Genomic DNA, 24,815 nt, shown 5'->3' with positions numbered 1-24,815 from the left:
ACTAGCTACAAGAATGTGAACTTGATTTTTAAAAAGGCAAAAATCTAGACCAGATTAGAAACAAATGGTTTCAGGGATTCTTAACCCTGGGGTATTAACTATACTTCACCATAATGGGTTTATTTTATAATCATATTTATTTTATTTTATGAATTTAAAAACATTCTGAGAAGGGGCCCTTATGCTTCCCCAGACTGCCAAAGGGATTCAGGATACAAAAAGAGGTTAAGAATCCCAGGTCTATAATGAAAGTTGGGAATACACCCTCTTAATATTTCACTGGACAGAATATATCTGGAATTATGTTCAGTTCCATGTGCCAGGTTTTAGGAACACTGACAAGCAAGCATTAATCTAGAGAAGGTAATGAGTATGATAAAAGATCATGGATCCATGTCATATTAGGTACCACTAAAGGAATAAAAAATATTTTATCCAAGAAGATCTATGTGGAATATGACATTTTCCTTCAAACATTTTTAGGACTGTCAGATAGATGAAGAATTAGACTTACTCCATATGGCTTCAGGTTAAAGAACAAATTCCAGTGGGTGGAAGCTATAAGGTCAATGGATGGGCAGATTTCAGCTCAATGAAGGGAAAATTTTCTAACACTGCACCTCCCCTTGGAGGAATTGAAACCCTTTAGGGTATTAAAATCTCTATCACTAGAAGTATCCAAGTAGATACTAGAACACCAAGTTAGGGACATTATATAGGAATACTGGATTGGATTAGAGGTTGTACCAAAAGACAATCAGGTCCTTTCAAACTCTAAGAGCCATATAGCTTTCAAATCCACAAGACAACAGTCAATATCTATTTATCTAAATAAAACAGTGAATGAAATGTGGGCGTGGAAAAAAGAGCTCTTTAAATGGTCAACAATAGCTTTCTCTCCTCTTTGCCAAGGAAAGGATTATATTTACTTGTCTAGCATCCATCCCTATAGCTTCCCTGTACTCATCTTTAATTGCAATTGGCAGCTACTACTCCCCCCAGAACTCAGTACCTCATCATAAAATGAGTCAACAAATAGCGTAGAACAGATGAGAAAAGTAAAGTGTGCAACCAATGGTTGAAGTTCACAATATTTATATATGAGTAAGGGTACTAGAGAATGACCGGTGGTAGGAACTCACAGAGGACAAAATGCACTTTCTCAAGAGCCAGGTTGAGATTTTGTACAACCATATATCATCAGACACTAACAGAACTGAGGCTCAAAATTCAGAGTAAAAGCTGGAATTAAGTGATCCACATAAACTGTGATTCTTCTGGTACGCAGAAGAGTAGATTAGAATACTGTTGGTATTTTAAAATTGCATTATTTCAACTTTCTAAATTAAACTTTTGGGAAAAACAGGTAGTGACCCAAAAAAATGACACTTTGAAGATAAAAGAGGCTATCTAGAACCTATATACAATCAAGTGCTTAATCCATTGTGATTTGAATTTAACAAAATGTAGGACTAGCTGTAGAGTCAATTAGCAGTTATTAAGTATCTACTATGTACTAGGCACCATGCTATGGGTTGGGGATACAAAGAAAGGCAGAGTATTCCCAGTTCTCAAGGTGCTTAAGCCTAATGGGGGAGACAACGGCAAGCAATTATGTACAAACAAGATCTATACAGGATAAATTGGAGAGATTCTCAGGGGGAAGGCATTAAAATTAAGAAATACTGGGAAATGTTCTTACAAAAGATGGGACTTTAGCTGATATTTGAAAGAAGGCAGAGAAGCTAGTGGGTAGAAAGGAGGAAGAGTGTTCCAGGTATGGGGGATAGCCAGTGAAAACACTCAGAGTGGGAGATAGTGTACTGTGTGGGAGAATCAGCAAGAAGGCCAGTGTCACAGAATGCAGGAAGAGTGGGAAGGGACCAGGTTGTGAAGGGCTTTAAAAGCCAAACAGAGGGCAGACATGGGATGGATAATCCAGAAATCATTCATGGTTGGTTCTGGAATGCATTAGTATTCTGTAGCAGATCTACTCTCCTTTGTTGTCCACTCACTCAAATGTTTACTGAACACCGATGTTCAAGGTCCAATGTTTGGCACAGTAGGGAAACGCAATAACATACAGCTCTGCATTGTTTAAGTTGGTATTAAACTTAATAAGCAGTTTCTGAGTGTGTAAAAACTAGTGGAAGGGAAGAGAGGCTGCTTTCAGATGTTTTGATTTCCCTGGATAACTGACACGTGAATTGAAAGTGGAATATATTGCTGACTTGATAAAATTAGAGAATGGTTGCCGAGTTCTACTTTAGAAGAAGAACCTGCTAAATTAAATCCGACATAGAGTAAACACAACAGCTTAGGAAATGCATACAGACAAAATATTCACAAAGGTAAAATACAGTTTACAATCAGAACTTCAATAGCTATGATTTCATCCATGTGATAACTTCTTCCACCAACGAAGACCACAACTCTATCACACCTTAGTCAGTTGTTGGAAGATAAATGAATTTCTGCAGCCAAAGCCATCATTTGCTGGTCCAGTTCTTGGTGATGTATCACTCAGAGCATACCCTCTGGCACTGAGAAGCTCAAAATCTCTCTAGTCTGGTAGAACCTGCCAGGTCACATACCACCAGTAACAATTTTTGGTAATCCAAAGTTACTGCCATGCCATGACAAGGTACCAGGATAGGATTTTTAGAGGAAGAATTGTAAAATTCCTAACCAATTTATGAACATTCCCTACTACTGCAAGGATTCTTAATCTTTTTTGTTTGTGTATGTCATGGATCTCTTTTGGCACTGATGCTTATGGACCTCTTTTCAAAATAATATTCTTTAGAAAATCATAATTTAAGGAAAAATGCTAAATTTCAGTTAGAAGTATATAAAAATAAAGAAATAGTTTTTTTTTCTGAATCAAGTTCATAGATCCCCTAAGCCAGAACCCCTGTTCAACTGTGTTATAAGGAACTGAAGTGTCAGTCAAATAAAAGCAATCAATTCAGTAATATCTAAAGTTAGTCAAGTAATTATTATTCAGTCTTAATCCCACAAAAAGCAACTCCGTGAAATATATGCCATCAACCCTTGAAACTGAAATGATTACTGTACCAAGTGTAAAGACGTGACAATTCAGGAGACTCCATTATAAGAATATTAATGCCAAAGACATCAATCTTCAGAATTCACTATTCCCAAACCCAGCTGACTTACTCGTTGTCTACTCACTTTTTGAAAGATCAAGGGTATCCTCGTCCCTGGGACTCTCTTCTGATCCTGCTCTAGCAATACTGACAGGGGAACACCAAAAAGACCGGAGTCTGCACAAAGCAAAAGAAAATAGAACATTTCACATCTATTTCAAAGTATGAAAATAGGGATAGAAAGAGATGATTTCAAAGCCATAAGCTTTCCTTGCACATTTGGAGCCCCTGACCTCATATTCAGTATGGCAGAGCGGAATGAATATATGCAATCAGGTTACTAAGTGTAATCAAACTAAATACTCTGGCAAAAGGCAAATATCCTTTCATATCTTCTCCCACAAGAGAGGGGAACTTCTATTTTAGCATAGATCAGAATTCAGAATGCTATAATGAATGAAATAATATAAAGGGACCATCTGCTTTTTCAGAAATCAGTTGGCAGTATGACCTTATTCAGCAAATCTTCTTTTCAGAAAATATAATGTAAGGCGAAGAACTTGGAAAAGATGTATGGAACTTTAAAAAGATCAGGGTAAAAAAAACTCAAGAAGTTTATTTAACTATGCTATCAATCATCACATCGTTGAAAAGAACTGCTGCTGCTTCATATCTCTAAAAGGATCTAATACAGAAAAACATTAGCAAAACTTTCCTTAAACTGAGGTTTAAAAAAATTAACTATTTAATGGCACTTCTATTTGTTGAAAAAAAAATTGTATCCGAAGAGAGAAACTGAATTTTCCATCAAGAAACATTTATTGAGTACCTACTATGTACCAGGTACTATGCTATGTGGTGAGAGTACACAGACAGAAATGAAACATTCCCCCTCCACCAGAGGTTCCCAAACTTATTTGGCCTACCGCCCGCCTTAAAAAAATTACTCAGTGCCCCCCTGGAAATCTTTCTTTAACCCTTTAATTTTTTTTTCTAAGTTTGCATCATTTCAAAAAAATATCAAATATTATTTTAAATGATGCATTTTAAATTTAATAATTTATTGTAAATTTGTGGGGGTTTTCTTGCATTTAAATTTTGATGATACAATATTGCATCACATATTTTAAACAAGTCATTATATGCACATATTCCTGTCAATGCATGCTGGATTTCCACGCAACATGCTCACCTACCAACACTTGCTTGTTAAGACCTGTCAGTAGACACTGACTGGTTATAACTTGCATTTTATGTGTTTATTTGGAAAACAATGTAATTGCTATGACTTTAACTGTTACACGACAAATGAAACATGTATGAACAGTTTTCCAAAATTTTCTTTTCTTCTCTTTTTTCCTTATGCTTCTACTTACCCCTAATTTTTATCCACACCCCCCAATTGTACCCAAGGCTATTACCGCCCCCCCCACCCCGAATCATTCCAGCTCCTTGAGCTCCTTAGAACTGGGACTGGCTTTTTCCTTCCTTTGTCTCTCTAGCAAAGTACCTGGCACATAGTATATAATAAATGCTAGCTCATTGACCAGCCTCAAGGAATTTACATTCTACTGGGGGAAGAGCCCTAGCATACACATATATGAATACGTACAAAATAAATACAAGGCCATTCTACTGAATCATAGTTTATAAAGCACTATATGCATCCTCTCTTGGGAACCTCACGACCACCTTTTACAAATATTATTAATCCCCATTTCACAGATGGGAAAAAATGAGATTCAAGAGTTAAATGACTAGCCATTTAAGTAGCAGAGCTTTCACTCAAATCCTAGTCCTGTGATTTTAAATACAATACTTTTTTCATCACATTAACCCTTGAAAAACTGGAAACGATTGACTTACTGTTGATTTCTGTATTCTAACTATCAGTCCAAACATAGGAATGAGACCCTCTAGGATAGGAGGATGCAAAGATCCTTAATCCCAAACCCAATTGGCAAAGGTATACTTTTCAGGGCTTCCCTGATACAAGAGTATCAGGATTTAAAACAAAAGCATGGATGGGGAAAAAAAAAAAACAAACCACAACTGTAGCTTCTCAATGGTTTTCTAAGCAATTTCTACTCAGTTTCCATTATAGGAAATCCCTGTATAGTTCAATAAGAGAGCCCTGAGGAACTATGATTATGCCATAAAAATCCATGGAGGGTCTTTAGAAAAAGGTGTAGAAAGCAAAACTGAGGAGTGAACAGGTTGTTGCACAGATCTAATGGGTATAGAGCTGATACTACTCTAGGGAAAGGGATTGGATCTGTCATTTCACTGGCATAGGGAGTGAACTCCCAAGTGAGGAAACTCTCTTTACCAATACAGGTCTGTACCTTCTCTGCAATTTACAGTCTTAGAGAATTGCCTAGAGCAGTGAGAGATTAAGTTATTTGTCCAGGATTACACAGCTAGCATCTGTCAGAAGTAGCTGGGTCTTCCTGGCTTCAAAGCTGCCTCTCTTGATTCTTCTACACTATGGAAAAACAAAATCAGATTTCACGAGTAAGTATAAGTAAGGCTAGTTCCTGTATAACATTTCACCGAAGGAGAGGAATTTGTTACGCACAAAGCTGGATTGTCTAAATAACGCGATAGCATTGCTATCAGTAAAGCTAACAATGACTAACAAAATAGTGGTAGATCTTGGGGTGGGGGAATTACAACCACCTCAAGGGGTCAGGCTACCATTCTGTGAATTGTTTAAAAAGTCATCTCCATTCTCTCTCAATCACAGGGACAGGCATGAAATTATTTATGATCCTTATATAAGCTCTACTATTGAAATATAAGATGTGATTATTACCCTTGAAGCACTGTTCTCTAGAGCTGAACTCCTAGATGAATCAATAAGTACCCCAAACACAGCACTGAAACATGTAGAATTGCCAAAAATGACGGCATCAAATGGAGTGAGAAGCCATCCCTCCTTCTGAATGCCCTTAACAGTAACTTTTAACAGTTTCTTCTTATCTGCCCCCAGTGCCCTATAACATGATGTTAGTGTGTTCTGTACTTAATATGTGAGGTGTGAAAAACTCAATATTACAACTCTGCCACTCATACTTAGGTTTGTTCGGTGGGCATAGTGGCAAAAAGCCAAAATCATCTTTGCTGCCTCTTCATGAGAGAATTTAATGATTTTCATTAAATACCTTTACCTTTTGTTTTCATTTTCACAGCTTTTTGCTGCTTGAGCTCAATTCCAAGTATATCATACAGTGCAGTCAACTCAATGAGAGCTAAGTAGCAAACCTTCTTCATGTCCTGGGGTGCCAGGTCACCAATCCTTGTGTTACCGGTTTTGTCCTTTGGCAGTCTGAAACTCTATAAGAAATACCACAAATGGAGTAAACATTTCCAGGATGAACTTGCCTTTGAAATACGAGGATGAAAAGGAGTAATTAGTTTACAGAGAAGTTATGATTAAAATTAGGATCAAGAATTTTCTAAAGAAAGGAGATGAAAGCGAACAATGAAAGTGACCATAGAGCCTGAAGCAATGGTGACCTGGATTAAAACTAAATGTACTTTGACTCATACACACACACACACACACACTCACACACACACATATATACACACACTTACTCATTCTATGGAATTTTGGAGACCAGGAATTACGTAAAAGGAGATCAAAGAACACCAGTAATTTTAATTAGAGAATTAGCCAAGACCAGAAATCAAGTGCTTAAACCTTGGAAAAAAGAGTTATGACAGCCAGATACATTGGTCTGCTCCTCTCTACCTCCACTTCTTCCAGTAATCATGCCCTACCAGCTATACACTAAATAGGTAAAAGAAACATAAAAAGCACATTTGAGGGTCTAGAACGTACCCAGCAAATCTTCCTAGTAGAGTCCATCTCCAGGTCCAATGACCTAAGTACAGGTCAGGGAAGCTATTTCCCACTCATTTAACCACAAATGAGTCAAATTCTGAGTCCCTAGTCACAGTTAAGACAGCAGGACAAAGATAAGGACTTGAGAAAAGAATTTCATTTTCTTCCCTCTTGGTTCTCAGTTATTTTTCTTCCCTTCTCCTCACCTAAGCCCTCACCTAGCCCTCCCTAACTTGCAGATCACACATTCGACAACCACTGTATCTAGTCAGAAAAAAATAAATATTATAGAACAAACTAAACTGAGACATGGAGGAAAACATGAACAATAGGGAGAAACCAAAGTAAGGAAGCAAGCAATACGGTGGAGTAGGACAAATCTGTTGACACTCTCCCAGCACAATCTCTACTATTTATTACTCTCTTCCCCTTGTTTTCAGTACTATTCTAACAACAGGATTGCCCCCAAAAGAAAAAGAAAATAGCATAATTTAAGTATTAAATTAAAAAAAATAAGTACAGAAGAGAACAAAAGGAAACACCAACAAGGAGGACAGCTTTGAAAGTTTAAGTGATTAATGTGTTGTAAAATTAAAAGGAAAAACAAGCTCTACAGAACAGAGATTCAAAGTTTCATATATAAGCCTTATTTTATGTTCTGTTTTGTACACAAGAATGCTCATTTTATTTGGTGCTAAGTTTTGAATAATAATAGCTATATTATATATCTAGATACATATACATATATATACACACATATATATATATATATTTTTAAATCCTAAGTATTGACCCATGATAAATCTGTCTCTCCTACTACTGAGACACACCTCCACTGGTTCATGCAGAAGCTGAAAATCAGAACCATCTATTCCTTTATCAGTCTCTCGGCCTTCTATACATTTCTTCTCCTAAATACACAGACACATACACAGACACACACAAACACACACATCCCTATATGTTCTATTGAGCTTCCTGTCATTGGGACTGAGAATTTCCCTCTTCTGAGACAAAAAATCTTACTTCCTCATCTTTTTTTCTGTTCTAACAACTGAATAGTTGGGAACTCTGTCCCAAATTAGTTCAAGTCTGAACCCTTTACACATATATGACATTAACTCTATTGTTCATGAGCTATTTTTAAAAAATGATCACCTTTCTTCTGGGGTCAAAGAGTAGGGTGTTATAAGAGATAAGTATAAAAGGCATCCATTGTTTTCACAATATACTCTTCTTTAAACATGTTCTGGGAAAGTTCAAATTAGACTCTTCTGTAATTCAGTTTCTTTTTTGATTCCAGATTATCTATGAGGCAATCACAGCACTGAGGAAAGTACCCTCAGGGCTAACATTGGTTTCCTCCCCATAGCAGCCATCCATACCCATAGTATTTTGTTCCTATTATCACTTGATCATCTAATTCTCACTAAGAATGTATTTCCACTAAAAGTTGCTGAACTGTCACCAATTAAGTATTTTGTAATTAATATTTGACTTTTTTTTTAAAATGGGATGTTGTGGGGCAGGAGGGAAAGGGGGAGGGTCGGTCTAGAGCTGTGATTTCATAAAAGAAAGTTCTCCATGGGAAACTCCCCCTACAACTTACATTCTTAGAGAGTTGCCCAGCATTCCAAAAGATTAAGGGCCTTGCTAAACAGTCGTCCTGCCAGTATGAAGCAGGGGCTAGAATTGAACCCAGGTTAGGCAACTAGGTGGCACAGCGGGATAGACTGCTGAGCCTGGAATCAGGAAGACCTTAGTTCAAATCCAGCCTGAGACAATTACTAGCTATGTTTCCCTGGGCAAGTCACTTTACCTCAGTTTCCTCATCTGTAAAATGGGGATTATTGTGAGGATCTAATGAGATAATAATTGTAAAGCACTTAGCATAGTTCCAGGCATATAATAAGTGTTATATAAATGTTAACTATGATTATGATTATTCAGGCTCTATCCATTTTGACACATTGAATCTCTTGGATTATTATTTTAAAAAATTAAATAGGTACAGGGAGAGTAACAAGAAAATGGACATGAGGTTCCTCAGTAAATCAGCAATTCAGGGTGGATAATTAAACTAAGAAAGCTTAGTTTAAGATCTATTCCCTACAATGAGGGAGATATGTTATTAATTTGGGGATGAAATAAATAGTTATTGGCTTGTCAACTTTATAACTTCCAGGTTGATGGTATAGAATTGACTGGTAGAATTCAATCTGATGAGGTCATCTTATAATTGCTAAAAATGGCACCCAAGTTTTTCCTGCGCCTGACCTTAAACCCATTGTTCTGAACTGTTAAAGGCCAATAACTTACCACATAGAAAAGATGATCCAATATTAAATTGAAATCATTCTAACATTCCAAAAAGGGAAAGGCAATACAATAATTGAAGCATTATCCCAGATTCAAAGAAGCCTAAAATATTATTACTTCAAGTATTTGGCTTACCTAGCAATTTTTTTTAAACATAGCACCTAATAAAAAGAATGAGCTCTTTAGCCCAATGTTTAATTCATGGTAGAACCTTTAAATATTTATGAAATTTCCTCACATTTTTGTTTAGTTAATGGAGTGGATTGTCTAGTTTGTTGAGAGCAAGGAATGTGATTCAGCAGAAGCTACTATGTCTTTTCGCTTGCTTAAAAATAGAATTAAAGACTTCTCAAAATTCGATGTTTTTTTAAGTCATATTGCTAGAGATCTCTTTCAACAACGGTCTGCCTTTTGAAGCTTACCTATTACCAGGCACAGGGCAGGAAATAAATATTTACTGACTTGCCTTTTATATACAGTGCATAATTGTATACCTATAAAATTAAGAGGCTTGACTAGAACCTCAGTAAGGTCATTGCAAGCACTAAAATTCAATGACCCTCTGACTATCCTGAATGATGCAAGATAAAAACTTGGAAAACAAGTCAACATTATGAACACCTACTATTTGATGTTGTAATAAAACAAGTTATCTCTCTGCAATAATTTTTGTCTCCAACTTCTTTGGCAGACTCTAACTTTTGCTCTCCTTATAACAATAACAGCAGTTCATAGTTCTAATACGTTAAAAGTTTGCAAAGCACTCCTCACAATAACCCTGTGTGATAGCTAGTATAATTATTTTCACTCCTTTTTTACAGATGGGGAAACTAAGGCTGAAAAGCAAAATTAGCTGCTTAAAGGGAGACACACCGGGTGCTTTGGTCCTAAGCCCAGCGCTCTTTGACCCGTTTCATAATCATTTCTAGCATTTTGTCATATATGACCTTTCTAGTTTGCTATATCTAATATGCTGGGGATGGAGAAACTAAACCAACCAAGGTTCTTATTAAACAACAGGTTTAAATGGGAAGTGACGAAATTTCAAAGGAGCATCTAACTACATGAAACTTAACTTGTTGATTCAATGCTATGTATTTCAGAGACTTGGGGGAAGCCTAGAAATCTGGACACTCTAGTCACCATTTTCCCTGCCTTCTTTAGAAATGAAGTGAAAAAAGAATGCATTGATTTGGCACACAAAGCAACTAGAAGGAAAAGATGTTATTAATTACCCATTGGGTTTGTTTTTAACATCAAAACTGAAGCTCATTTGCATTAACTCCCTTGGCCAGATTTTAAAAATTAAACATAATTGGTCCTTAATCAATTAATTGACAGTTGCAAGACGCTCATTCTTACCTATATCAAAGCAAAGCTCTAAACCATGCTGATTAATCAAAGCCAGGCAAAGTTTGGGATTCTTGCAGACAATACCTCTCTCCCCTAGTATCAGATTAAAAATTAAAAAATAAATTTGACTCTGGAATGATACATTTTAAAGAATGGTGAAAAAATGCCAGCACTGGGCTTTTTAATGCTTTTAAAGAAAAGAAGGTAAAGAATAAGGTAAGAATTATTGTGTCATTTTATTGTGTCACATTCAATAGAGAAATAGATCACTGAAATGAATACTTACACCTATGAAAGCATTTATCTATTTAAATATTATATAATGTATAGTGCTATAGAGCTGGAATGGAATTCAAGAGACTAATGCCTGACTTGGAGAGATAAAAATCAATCTTCATTCATTCATTCCACATATGTTGAGAGAATGCATTCCATATAAGGCCTACTTAGTTTCAGGGGCATATGAACCCTCAAGAGATATACATACAGGTAGTGAATTGTACTCTTCTTTGTTCTCCAGAAGCTTTTCTTTTGAGGTCTCTTTCAAATTGGCTGCTTGCTCTGCAAAGGAAATCTCTAGGTTGATGTCCGTTTCAGAAACAGGTACATCTTCAGGCAGGTATAGGCTGTTCTTCTCACTAATTCCAGAGTTAGAGGCCAGATCTAGACATAAGAGACCCAACAATGTCATATACGTTATTTTTCTGCTACTTATATTTTATTATAATATGGTCAATGCTCCTCACTGATGTAGGTATACCTTCTACAAAGCAAAGCAGAAACCTTCTCTGATTCATTAGACAATCACTAAGTTACTATGTCAGAAAAAAATAGCTAACATTTATACAGTACTTTATGGTTTGTAAAGAGCTTTTATGTATGTTATCTCATTTGATCCTTAAAAAAACTCTATGAGGTAGGAGCTATTTTTATCCACATTTTATAGATAAGGTCCCTGAGGCCAAGAGAGATCACTGATTTGACCAGAATCACACAGCTAATAAATGTGAGACAGAATTTGTCCCCAAGTCCACTGCGCCACCTAGCGACCATAACGAAAAACCATTGCCTCGTGGACAACATGTCAAGATGCCTCTGCAGAAACAGCCAGACTGACTTTCAGGAGAGAAACATGCCAGTTATTATTACCAGGCTTATATTTGAAGTCTTTCTAGCTCCATAGAAACTGACATGTCTACTTCAAAGACATGGCCTTTGAAAATCCAAGGTAACCTGTATACCATGATGAAGGATTGAAGGACTTTAGCGGTTAGTTTCTACTTATACATAAAAATAAAGATGATAAATGGGAAATCCTGAAATTAAATTGGAAAATGGTAAATAACAAGGGGACTTTCCAAGGAAGTATAAACACACTAATTTATTCACTGACTATTCGTCTTCACATATGTACACATACGTGTATATATAATATACATACACACATATATGTGTGTGCATACATGTGTGTATGTGTATATGTGTGTGTATGTGTGTATATATATATATATACATATATATATATATATCATACTTACCTATGTCTTGGAATATGTTACACTCAAAAAACACTATTAGTAGCCATCAACTTTACAAAACTAAGGAATAAGTTAATAAGGTAGTGCTGTATATTAAACATGCATTTGGTTAGCAAAGGAAGCATAGAGCTGGCTGAGATTCTTTAATAGTGCCAACATCATATTTCTCTACCTGTTTGGTGCTTTAAAAAAAAGTTTCCTGGAATAAAAGTCCCTCCCCACCCTGACCTGCCCTTTACTGGAATTTCACCTGCTTAGTATTCTGAGAATTTCAAAGCCAGAAGTGCCAAAAAGCTAATAGCTGTGAGTCAGGGCTGGAGCCAGCTGGTACCAAAACAAACTGGTAGAAGAATACAGAGGTACCCGGAGGATCCTTGGGCCATAGGTGTTAGTCAGAGATGTTCTGAACTTCATCATCATTTCCAAGGATTAAATTTTTTTTCTTCATTCATGACAGTCTTTATTAATATTCTAAACTTCTCTGCTGAAACAAGCAGCCTGAACTTCTGATGATGAGTCTTCTAAGTAAAACTCTCCAGGAAACTTTTCAGCTTTGAACATAGCACATACTGAAACAGCCTGGGTGAGAAAAACTGTTGTGTTTCGGTTTGTTCTGATTTTTTTTCATCCTATTCATTCTGTTCACAGTTTAAAAGCTCTGAGTTGCCTGATAAAAGCGTACACACCATCCATATTCTCACCCAGTCACACAGGAGTTTGATGAATTTTTGAAAGACCCCTGGGGAAAACTAAACAAATACAAAGACTTGGATGGAAATTAAAATGAAGATGTTTGGGAAGAAACTGAGATAGCAATAATTTTATGTGTATGAGTGTGTGTGCTATTTTTAAATCCCCCCCAAAAAATACAAATGTAGCCTTTTAAAACTTTCAAAACCACTTTTGTTGTTGAGTAGTTTTTCAATCATGTCTGACTCTTCATGACCCGTTTGGGATTTTCTTGGTAAAGACAGTGGAGTGGTTTGCCATTTCCTTCTCCAGCTCATTTTACAGATGAGGACACCGAGATAAAAAAGGGATAAGTGACTTACCCAGGTTCGCAGAGCTAGTAAGAGTTTGAAGATGAATTTGAACTCAGGAAGATGTCTTGCTGCCTTTTATCCACTGCCCCCCAAAACGCACTTACTTTGAATCTTACGGCTAATTAAGTCCATTTTGTCCCCCTTTTACTTTCAAAGAAGCACAAATTTAAAGCTTTATTACTATTGCTATGATTAACAATAACAACAATATACCTATATCCCAATGATGACATCAGACATTATGATACAATGCTGCTATTTCTCCTTAAGAATCAAACCTCAATACTGGCACCCTACTAACTGTTAATTTTTTGTTTTGAGGTGGTGACCAAAGGGTGAAGGCAAGGTTTTTCATTCTACTTTGCCCCCTTTTTTTCTGGTTCATACTTTCCTGTGACTGTATGCTTGTTACCTAGGAAACAGCTGTAAAGAAGAAGGCTGATTGGCCACTTTTTAAAATTAGCAACTATTTTGTACTACCCTATACGCAGCTGAGAATATTTGAAGAAAATACTGTCCTTCTCTCTAACTATTCCCCCACCAAAATAAAAGTCGCAATGAAGACGGTAATCAGTGTCTTTAAAACAATTAGATCTTGCAAGAAAGAACACTTGGTAGCAGAAGAAATAGGACAGGAATAAAGATACAGAACATAGGTGAAACAAAAATTTCCTCCCCCACACTGAGAAAGAATAGTGAGCAGAAGCATACAAGTTAACACAACTACAATGCATCTAGTCAGCCAGTTGTCAAACAGAGAGGAATTTCTTTCAAATTAAAATCCAAGAGTTGAGTATATAATTCACCACCGAGCCTCCAAACTGGTGATGAACCATATCTATCATAGAATAATAATGGGATTATTGTTTATTGTGAGATGGGAATTAGCACATGGTACTTAGAGAAGCCATTTAGCTCTTGGACTAAATTCTCAAGGTGTGAACTGCTTAATTCCTCTCCCTCAGTTTCCCATTTGGGGGATGGAGTCAGAAGTACTAAGCTTTGGATATTTTGTAAAACTCCTTAAAGATGACTGTTCTCTTGCCACTCATACTCATGTCACAAAAATCCAAAGGGAACTTTCAATAAAATTGTTTTCCCCTTCTCCAAAGTACCAGACAGAAGATAATAAAATATAAGCATTTTTGAAAAGAATGACTATACTTTGCATTATATTTATTCACTAAGAATATTGTGCTTTTAACATGGAGAAAGTTTGCATGCACAATAATGGGAGACTATCCCTACAGATAATTAAGGCCCATTTTCAAATATGAAAAGTCCTACTTTTAACACTAGAACAGACTTGTAGCTATCTAAATTAGAGAAGAAAAATAATTTAAATTAAAATGTATAAAAGTCTAGTGTTGGAAAGACATTCTGAATGAATCACGGCACCTCCACCCTCAGGGAGGCTGCTGGGACAGTCATGCTTTTGAATGAACCCCAAGACAGTGCTTCCCATCAGTCTCTTCAGATTTTTCCGCTGTTTGCCTAACACTGGTTTCTTCACTGGCTGAAAAAGAGCAATGCACAGTACTGAACACAGGTGCAGTTGTAAACACTGGGAGATCAGCATGGCTTTACTTGAGTTTAATTGATTCTCTTGTTATGCTAATTTGAGGATCTGGGCCCACTTCACAGTATGCTGGCCAAAGCAGATGTAAATCAGGGAACAAGTAGGTCACACTCCCCCTGCCTGGTTGGTACAAGCAATGCTTTTGGCAAGGCCTTCTGGCCCTTTAGAACTTCCCACTTGTATAGACTGCAGCCTGGACTCCAGAAAAGAAGGGAAAGACCCCGTGGTCAAGCTCTCTTCAGTGATTGGGTGACTGCCAGCCACAAAACCCTAAAAGCCCAAAGTAAGTTATCTTTTCCACATTGCAGGGGCTAGGGGCCCAGCACCCCAGCGATCTGGAATGTCTGGATAAAATTTTTTGGCCTCCCTTTGTACCAGAGAAGAGGTCTGAATTTTTTCTTTTTCTTTTATGGGGTGTTTACAGTACCTTGTTGTAAAATTTGGGTTAAGTATTTGGTCACAGGCTCTGTTTGTCTGCTGGCCTTTGCGGCTTCCGCAAAACTCCCCCAAAATTCCCATTTAATTTCATATGCCAACCCGCGATGTGTGTGTGTGTGTGTGTGTGTGTGTGTGTGTGTGTGTCTGTTTTGAAACCGTGTTGGGGAAAGCTGCAATGTGGAAGGGATAACTGTATATATTCACGCTAGCATAAATTGTCCTTCTCTAGCATTAAGCCAGCATTCTGGCAGTCCAAAGTTGTATTTTCCTACCAGTGAAATATTTGCTGGTAAAAAGGTTGGGGATGGGAGGGTGGGAGGAAGGAAAAGCTACCTCTGGAGACAACTGGTCATTTTATAACTAGATGAAATTCTGTACCCACAGAATGCAAATAAAGCAATGTTAAATATATATGAGCTATAATGGCTAGCATTTACATAGCACCTCAAGGTTTACAAAGTGCTTTTCCAATATTATCTCATTGGATCCTCACGACAAGCCTCGAAGGGAGGTGTTATTACTGTGCCCGTTTTACAGACGAAGAAACTAAGGCAAAGATGAAGCAGCTTGCCTAGGCTCACATGGCTAGTCAATATGTAAGGCAGGATTTGAAGTCAGGTTTTCCTGACTCCAAGTCCAAGTCTCTCGCTGCCCCATATATTAAAGATGAAGGCATAAAATATTTTCACCTATGTAGTGCTTCCTATAAAAATTAAAATTGGTGAAGAGTAAGGAGGCAAGTTTCTGTGACTGTGAGTGAGGAGGCACAAAAGAATAGTTTCTCAGGAGGCAACTGAGAGATGATAAGATTTAATGGCTACGAATAATAATAACAGCTAGCATTTATATAGCACTTGAAGGTTTTCAAACTACTCTAGATGTGTTATCTCATTTGGAGAAGTAGCTAGGGGTTCCGTAGATAGAGTCAGAAAGACCCGAGTTCAAATATAGACTCAGATGCGTACTAGCTGTGTGACCCCAGACAAGTCATTTCACTTCTGTTTGCCTCAGTTTCCTCATCTGTAAAATGAGGATAATGACAGCACCAATCCTTTAGGGTTGCTGTGATTATAGAATAAAAGAATATTTATAAAGCGCTTAACACAGTGCCTGGCACATAAGAAGAGCTATAAAAGTGTTAGCTACTATCATTGTAGAGGGCTAGATCTAGAACTGAGAAGACCTGAATTCACATTTGGCCTCGTGGTCCTGGGCAAGTCACTTATTAATTTCTGTTTGCCTCAGTTTCCTTAACTGTAAAATGGGAATATTGATAGTACCTACTTTGCACGGTTGTTACAAGGATCAAATGAGGTAATATTTATGAAAAAAGCATTTAGCACAGTGCTTGACGCATACTAGGCTCCTAATAAATGCTTTTTCTCTCCCCCCCCTTCCCTTAATCTCAACAATCCCATATGGTAAGATAATGTTATCTTCATTATACAAAGGAGGGAACAGAGCCACAGAAAGGGTAGGTGATGTGTCTAGGGTCACACAAGCCTAAGTGGCTCAGGCAGGATTTGAATTCAGGTCTTCCTGATTTCTGAGTCTAACATGACCACTTAACTGTCTTTTAGAGCACAAAGGATTACAGTCTTGAATGAGAACAGAGTCATTTTGGGGAGAAAATTAAGGCCTAGAGAAGGTAAGTAGATTGTCCAAGGTCACACAAATAAGACATAGAACAGGCGGCATATGAACCCAAGACCCTCCAGTCCCAAATTCATCAATCTTTCCATTGAACCATGCTGAATTTGAGACCATCAAATCTAGTGCCAGTGTTTCAGGAAGGAAGAAATTGAGGACCAGGGTAATTTGGTGATTTGCCCAAGGTAGTAAAGAGCAGTACTAGGAATGAAAGCAGATGAAAGGCCCAGTGACTGATCTGCCACCTTACACTAATAATTGACAGTGGAACTGAAAAAAATAAACTCTAAGGCTCCTTCTAACTCTACAATTCCATGATTCTAATTGAGCGGCCTTGGAGAAAGACTAAGAAATTCCCTCCTCTAAGACCAAACCAGGCTAAGCCCGTTGGTACCCTCAACTGACTTTTTGTTACTATTTCTCCCATCTCTTTTCCTGGATTCTGAATGCTCAGACACAGCCTAACCGGTCCTCTTTCTCCTCTAGCTTGAAATACTAATCCTACCATTGAGATTCCACTTCACTGAGGGAGTATCTCATGTCCCTTTCCATTTTAAAAAATAGCATTATATAATACTTTGAGGTTTGTAAAGCATTTTACATATGTTAGCTCGTTTGAGATTCAAAATAACTCTGTGGAGTAGGTGCTATTATGTATTATTCCCATTTTATGGAGTAGGAAAACTGAGTCTGCAAGAGATGAAATGAACTTGTCCAGAGTGACAGAGCTAATTAGGGTATAAGGCAGGATTCAAACTTGGGTCCTTCCTAACTCCAACCCCAGCACTCTATCCATTGTAGCCCTTAGCTGCCTCTCCCACGCATGTTTCCACTAGCCACTGTGTTGCCCCACCACATGGAGCCCCTATTCTCCTTCCCCTGTTATTCTAATGGTTCTCTGATGCTTGAACTGAGTTTGTCAGATTCTGACACATGCTACTCACACACAGAAGTTTCATGGACTTTCTACCACTGCCATCAAATGATGAGGCCACCGGCTCACAATCCTCTACAATGCCATTTTTTTTAAACCAATGACCAAAGACCTAGATTAGCTGGGGGATCGAATTGGGTTAGAGGATTGGGTTTAAGGATACAGTAGGCCCACTGTACCATCATAACTCCTGTGACTATTTTCTCTCTGTGTCCTTTCTGTATATTTCACAGCCTGATTCCATGCACGGACAAACCCAGATAGTGAGAGCAAGAAAGGAGGACGTGTGTCTGACACGCCCACTGACAGTCATCAGGACAACTGAACTATGCTGTGTGATAAAGGATGGCTAATTAAAACCTGAACCCAAACTTTTCAGTATAACGAGACTCAATGTATCACAACTTGGAAATAGTAAAGTTTTTGCTTCTCTCTTTAGCATAATGGTTAATAGTCAAGATTTTCTCTTATTATCAATTCATATTTTGTATATTTGAATTTCTAAATTCTCTTTAAAACTATACATGTAGAAATACTATATCATGCAATGATAAAGATAAAAATAACAAAGAACTATGATATAATTAAATAAGAAATAAAATTCAGCAGGACTATCCACTATCATTTTTACATGAGGAATTTTCAGCCTTTCTAAAAATCAATCTAGTACTCTTTACTCAATGATAATAATAATATATTTATTATAATATATTTTATTTATTATATTATTAATAAGTTAAAATACATTATTAAAACATATTATATATATTATAATATATTTATTATAATATATTTTATTTATATTATTAAAATCTATTAGTAATTAGTTAAAATATATTATCAAAACATATATTTATATATATTATCATATATTTTATTATAATATAATTTATACAGCTTTAATTATATGCCAGGCACTGTACTAAGTACTTTATTATTTCATTTGATACTCACAAGAACCCTGGGAGGTAGGTGCTATTATTATCTCCATTATACAAGACAAACAAATGATAAATGACTTGCCCAGGGTCACACAGCTAGCTAAGTGTCCAAGGATGGATCTGAACTCAGGTTTTCCTGACCCCAGACTCAATGCTCTATTGAACTGCCTAGCTGCATACTTGAATGCCTCAGATATACAAGTCTCTGTGGGATTATCCGTTATGAAACACAACTTTAGTGTTTTTTATGCAATAGTGAATTTTTGAACAGATCATGAATTTTTATTCAACCAATAATGGGAAAAATAAAAGAGAAATGGCACTACATACCATGTTTTTCTTCATATTTGTTTTCATTTGTTCTGACTGATTCCAACTCACTGCCATATGGAACCTAAAGATAGAAAAATAAGCCGTTTAGTCAGACTGAATTCCAAACAGAAAAAAAAAATCACTACGAATACAGTAATTCTATTAATCTTAGACAATGGGATGCTTACTGGGATTTCACCAAACTAAACAAATAAATACAAAGCTTACTAATCAGCTAACTAATAAATAATCCCTGTGTGCTGACAATGTGGAAAACACTCTAGTATTGGCTGTTGGGAAGAAGAATTAGAGACAAGTCACCACATCCACTTATCATCACCATCAAGAAATCCACAATCCAGGTAGAAAAAAGGATGTACATAAATGTGTGTATATGTATGTGTGTATACAGACACACACACACACACACACACACACACAAACACATAGTTGTTCAGTCACTTTCAGTTGTGTCCAGCCCTTTGTGATCTCATTTGGAGTTCTCTTGGCAAAGATACCGGAGTGGTTTGCCATTTCCTTCTCCACCTCATTTGACAGATAAGGAAACTGAGGCAAACAAGGTTAAGTGACTTGCCCAGGGTCACACAGCTAGTAAGTGTCTGAGGCCAGATTTGAATTCAGGAAGATGAGTGGATATACTGCATCACCTAGCTGCCCCATATACATACATACCTACACATATACACACCTCTTTAGAGGCATCATCTCCTTGGCATGGGTACTCCTGTACATTCACTACTTGCTTATACTCTTGCCTAAGTCTTCCATAAAGGTGCCTAATTCACTGGAGGCTATACCTTCCATCTTTTAAATCACTGTGGATACCATTGGGGGCTGTTCACCTGTTTCCCTTCTTGCTACATAAAGGACCAGCAACCTCTTTTTCTAGTCATAGATTCACAGATTTAGAGTTGGACTAAAGTCCAACTTTACAGATGGGGAAATCTGAGGCCCAGAGAGCCCAAATCATCAAGGTCCCCTAGAGAACAAGTGGAAGAACGAGGATTCAAACTTATCTCCAAATCCATTATTTTTTCCACTGCACTGTCACAATGCTACCTCTTTGCGCACACACGTGCACATGCGTGTGTGTGCGTATATGTGTGTGTGTATGTATGTATGTACTTGAAAATTACTGCTGGTAATATGCTTTAGCCTTGTGGCTTCCTTTTGTGGGTGGGGGTAGGGCAAGGTAATAGGGTTAAGTGACTTGCCCAGGGTCATACAGCTAAAACGTGTCAAGTGTCTGAGGCTGGATTTGAAGGCAGGTCCAGTTCTCCATCCACTGAGCCACCTAGCTGCCCCCATTGATTTCAAACTCAAACAGAAAGGTGGGGGAAATGGCGGGGCTACCACTAAACCGTACATAAGGATCCCTGTGGCACATATTGACTCAGAAAACCACATATTAATACCATCAGTGTTCTCTTGTATTTTCATTTATTTTGTTAAATATTTCCCAATTACATTTTAATCTGGTTCAGGCTGCATTTGGGAGTGTTGCTTCTCTGTGTTCGATACCCCTTCCTCAGCCAATTTAGTTACATCATACATCTCTCAATGAATCTTTGGCTCATCTACAATTTTGCTTTTTCTGAAATCATGGCCACCTACAATTCACTGAAACTTGGCCTCGCTGAAGAATACTACTGTTGGCAATAAATTCTATAAGAATTCTGGTTCTCTGATCTGTACATGGGAGTTGGAGTTAGCATCTCCCTAAGGGTTTACAGGAAAGTGTACAAATGTGGCTGATCCTTTCTCTCAGGCAGGACAGGCCAATTTGAATTTTCTTTATTGTATGTACTCTGCGAAATTTGAATAGCACTGGTATAGTAATGAATTAATGGGAAAGCTAGGTAGAGCACAGGGCCTGGAGTCAGGGAGACCTGAGGTCAAATCCAGCCTCAGACATTTACAGCTACATGACCCTGGGCAAGTCATTTAACCCTGTTTGCCTCAGTTTCCTCAGATGTAAAATGAGCTGAAGAAGAAATGGCAAACCGCCCCAGTATCTTTGCCAAGAAAACCCCTAATGACATCACAAAGAGTCAGCCGTGACTGAAAATGACTGAAAAACAACAACACTGAATTAAGGTTCACCAAATCATTCCTCTCCCATATATTAGTCAATGTGTATTCCCCAAACACAGAAAAATGGAAGGAGCTTAGTTACAGTTACAATTACAATTCATAGTCTACCACCTGAAATATGCTGAGAAGTACATTCCCTAAGTTAGTAGGCAACAGGTGTGTTTTTCTGTTTGTGCTCCTATATTGTATCTGCCATTACTGGTCAAAACCAACTAGGAATACCCACGTCTGGATATGCAATTTCAGACAAAGGAAGTACAGTCCACATGAATGGAGCTGCTCCACTCTTGCCCAGAAAAAAAAAAGCACAATAATATTGTGACCTCAATTTCCCCAGATAAGTCACTGGAAGAATATACTTCTGTGGCTGAGAAAATACAGCCAATATTTCTACTTCGACATCTAAAGGCATATTTTCATGCACTGGGCTTGAAATGTTTTCTTTAGCAATCTAGGATGACGGGGCAGATGGCATTCATTTCTGTAGTGAATTTCCTTGTGTCAGCAAGACTTCATGTGAAAGCATTTAAGACTGAGGCAGCCATACACCCTCAACTCCTGTAGTTCATGTACATATAAACACAGCTGGCTGAAATCTGCTGCAGTTGCTAAAAGCATAAAACATTATCACAAGTGCAATACAGGTTCATGAGGAGCACTGAGATTTCAATTAATAATAATTTTGTTAAAAATCTATTTTGTAATTCAGTGTGGACTTTGAACAAATTAACACTATTTTTATTAATTTGCATTTTTTTTCCTATTCTGGTGTCTCTATCAGCAGATTCCAGACCATCTGGTTCAAGAATTTACTAGAATTTTGCTTTAAAAAAATTGTTGTTACCATCTTTGAGGGGTGACATGCTCACTAAGACTGGTAGGCATGTGATTACAAAGATTTTGCTCAGTCTATTTTCTCACCCTTCTCCTTAAGGAGATCCTATAAGATCTCCTTGCCAAGAGGAAAGATTTGGCAGCTAGGGGCAACACCAGTTTAGAATATAAACTTGTTTGCAAAATCTCATGGAGGAGGGTGGTGGAAGATTATGAGCAATATTGGCTCATAAAACAGTGAGAAGCACCACAGGGAAAAACAAGTTTACAGCAAGTTTGGCAAGAGACCTAACTAAGCAAAGTCATGCTGAGGGCATTAAAAATGAAACTGGATGAAGGACAACAAATAGACCAAAAAAAACCAAAGATAAGTAAAGATTTTTATAACAAACTCTTCCCTGCCAACAGAAGAACTACCACATTTGGAATCGTCACATCACAGTTGCAGATGTGCTACAGGAAGGAGTAGAAATACCAGAAAAAAATTCAAAAACCAAAGATGGTGGCTGGAGGGTTAGACCAAGTGCACATGGAAGAGGACAGTGCTGGAAGTAATACAACTTCAAGGATAACAGAAGGACTAATTCTAAAAGTATGAAAGAGGAGAACTAGAAATGCTTGGAGAAATGATGCTTTCATTCTCACTCTACCTCTATCCAACTATCAAAAATGTCCAAATAAATCAAAGAACCAGATTAGTGTGAGAGAACAAAAAGAACAGATATATCCTTCTTTATGCATATGGGGTGGATTACTTCCAGACTTACCCGTTATCTTTTGTCTTCATTAACATTACCCAACCAACAGCAGAAAAGAACACTTACTTTTTCTGTTGACTCTCCCTGTTGAGCAAAGATGTCTCTGACATCAGGGATTTGGTGCTGCTTGTTTTTCTTCCTCATTGTCTGGGAGACAGTCTCGACTCGTTTCTGTACTGCCGCTGACTGAGTCCGGGTCAATGTTGATAAGAATATCATGCTTTCTTGAGAATCTCCAGCACAGTCTCCAAAGAGGTTTGACAAACCAGCCTCTTTCAGCCATTCCTCTTCTAATTCTCCCTCTAAATCAAGAGGGAAAATGATGCTCAAATCAAGAAAAACTGAGACAATTTCCATTATACAGGAAAACATACTCTAACAAAATCTTTCTTCTCACTTCATCACACCCCACCCCTTAAGAAACATTATCAGAGTGTTTGGTCAATAAAGTTATCAAACCAACAACCAAAACCTCAATGTTTAGATGAGTTGCTTACAGAACCAAGATAAAGAAAATTCTAATGACCTTAGATTTCCCAACATCCCCATTTCTTTATACCACCAAGAATAAAGTCAATGGTGAAAAACATATGTTATAGCTGGGTCCACTCTATTCCAGAAATCAGTACCATAGATTTTAAGAACTCCTAAAATTAGCTGCTATATGCAAAGGAAATAGTTACCAGGAAGATATCTGAAAAGCATCAGTCACTAAATGATTCCATGGTTTAAAACTTTAAACTCTTCAAGTTTTAAATAGTACTAGGCAGTTCTATTTACAAGATAACAATTCTTTTTTTGAAGCCAGATCTGTGATTTTATTGGGAATTCCTATGAAAAAAAATAACTACTAATACATATCAGCAGCTGAAAGTCCCTAGAGCACCAGATGTTCAATGACTTGCCCAGGGTCACACAGTCATTATATGTTAGAAATGGAAATCTAATCTTAGAGACTCTGAGCCCTGTTCTCTTAAATTGTCATTAAATGATCACAACAGGCCTAATAGGTTGTGTATTCTGGAAAAACTCTTGCAAAGACATAGAAATAGAAAATTGAGTAAGAATTAAGAGATGGGTTTAAGAAAGTATAAGAAATTTTAAATAGAAAAAGGTTCAGAAATTTTTAAATAAGCCCTTGGACTAGATTTTAAAGTTTTGTTAACATAAAAGATTATCCTGGGTAAGCAAAATCATAATCTGGAAAAAAATTAAAGAATAGTGATTAATGGACTGCTATCAACCTGGAAAGTCTTTACAGGAATGGCAAAGAGCACTGGAAATTAGCTTTCTCTTGTGGGAAGAGAATTGAGGGACTACGTATGAGGAATGTTACACAATGTGTGGTCAAGAGGAAGTTGCTGTTATGTCTTTTGGTTTTTGCTTAACTGTTTATTTTTTTATAGAGGAGAATTCAAGGTAGGAGAGTATATCAGGAAATGATGGAGACATCAAAACAAAAAACATCATTAAATATTTTTTAATTGTAGAGCATCCTTCTATAACCCACACTTCAGCTTAGCTTGATAGAAAACTACCTCAGACAAACTGCATTCTTGTTCATTGTCTTTTACATATTTATTTTTCTGCCTGTGTGTGCGGAAAAAAAACCTATATTTCCCTGTTCAAAGTATTATTTGTATGTTTATGTATGTTTAGTTACATATTTTTTAAAGCTGTCAATAAAAAAAAGAAAAAGAAAATTGGTCCTGTCCTGTTCAACATTTGTTTCATTGATTTGGCTTAGATGAAAACATAAAAGACATGTTTATCCACTTGTGAAGGGATATGAGAGGGATCAATTTGAAAAGGATAATAAATACAATGGATAATAGAATTAGAATTCAAAAGTATTTCAGTAGCCTAGAACAATAGGCCTAAGCAGAAAAGATTAAATTAAACAAAGATCAAGTTCTACACTAAATGTTGTGTTTTTATTTTTTAAATCATCTCAGAAAATATGTGATAGGAATATGAAGACCTGTCTTTGTTGTGGTTTTTGAGTCATTTCAGTCATACCTGATTCTTCATGACCCTATTT

At 37.1% G+C, this 24,815-nt stretch overlaps 1 protein-coding gene across 1 annotated transcript in view; it reads right to left on the bottom strand.

The window, feature by feature from the left end:
- The window catches only part of ARHGAP18 (Rho GTPase activating protein 18), a 174,219-nt gene that overhangs the window by 50,016 nt on the left and 99,388 nt on the right, over positions 1–24,815 (bottom strand). The window contains exons 3-7 of the mRNA XM_036767994.1: positions 22,841–23,076; positions 19,086–19,149; positions 11,120–11,295; positions 6,281–6,446; positions 3,196–3,287 (exon numbers count right to left, since the gene is read on the bottom strand). Of these exons, the coding sequence (XP_036623889.1) occupies positions 3,196–3,287; positions 6,281–6,446; positions 11,120–11,295; positions 19,086–19,149; positions 22,841–23,076 (734 nt within the window). The remainder of the gene's footprint in view (positions 1–3,195; positions 3,288–6,280; positions 6,447–11,119; positions 11,296–19,085; positions 19,150–22,840; positions 23,077–24,815) is intronic.

This window comes from Trichosurus vulpecula, chromosome 7, assembly GCF_011100635.1.
Source record: "Trichosurus vulpecula isolate mTriVul1 chromosome 7, mTriVul1.pri, whole genome shotgun sequence".
In the NCBI taxonomy this organism is placed as follows: domain Eukaryota; kingdom Metazoa; phylum Chordata; class Mammalia; order Diprotodontia; family Phalangeridae; genus Trichosurus; species Trichosurus vulpecula.
The sequence above is the reverse complement of the archived record's forward strand: the minus strand, read 5'-3'. Positions and strand labels throughout refer to the sequence as shown.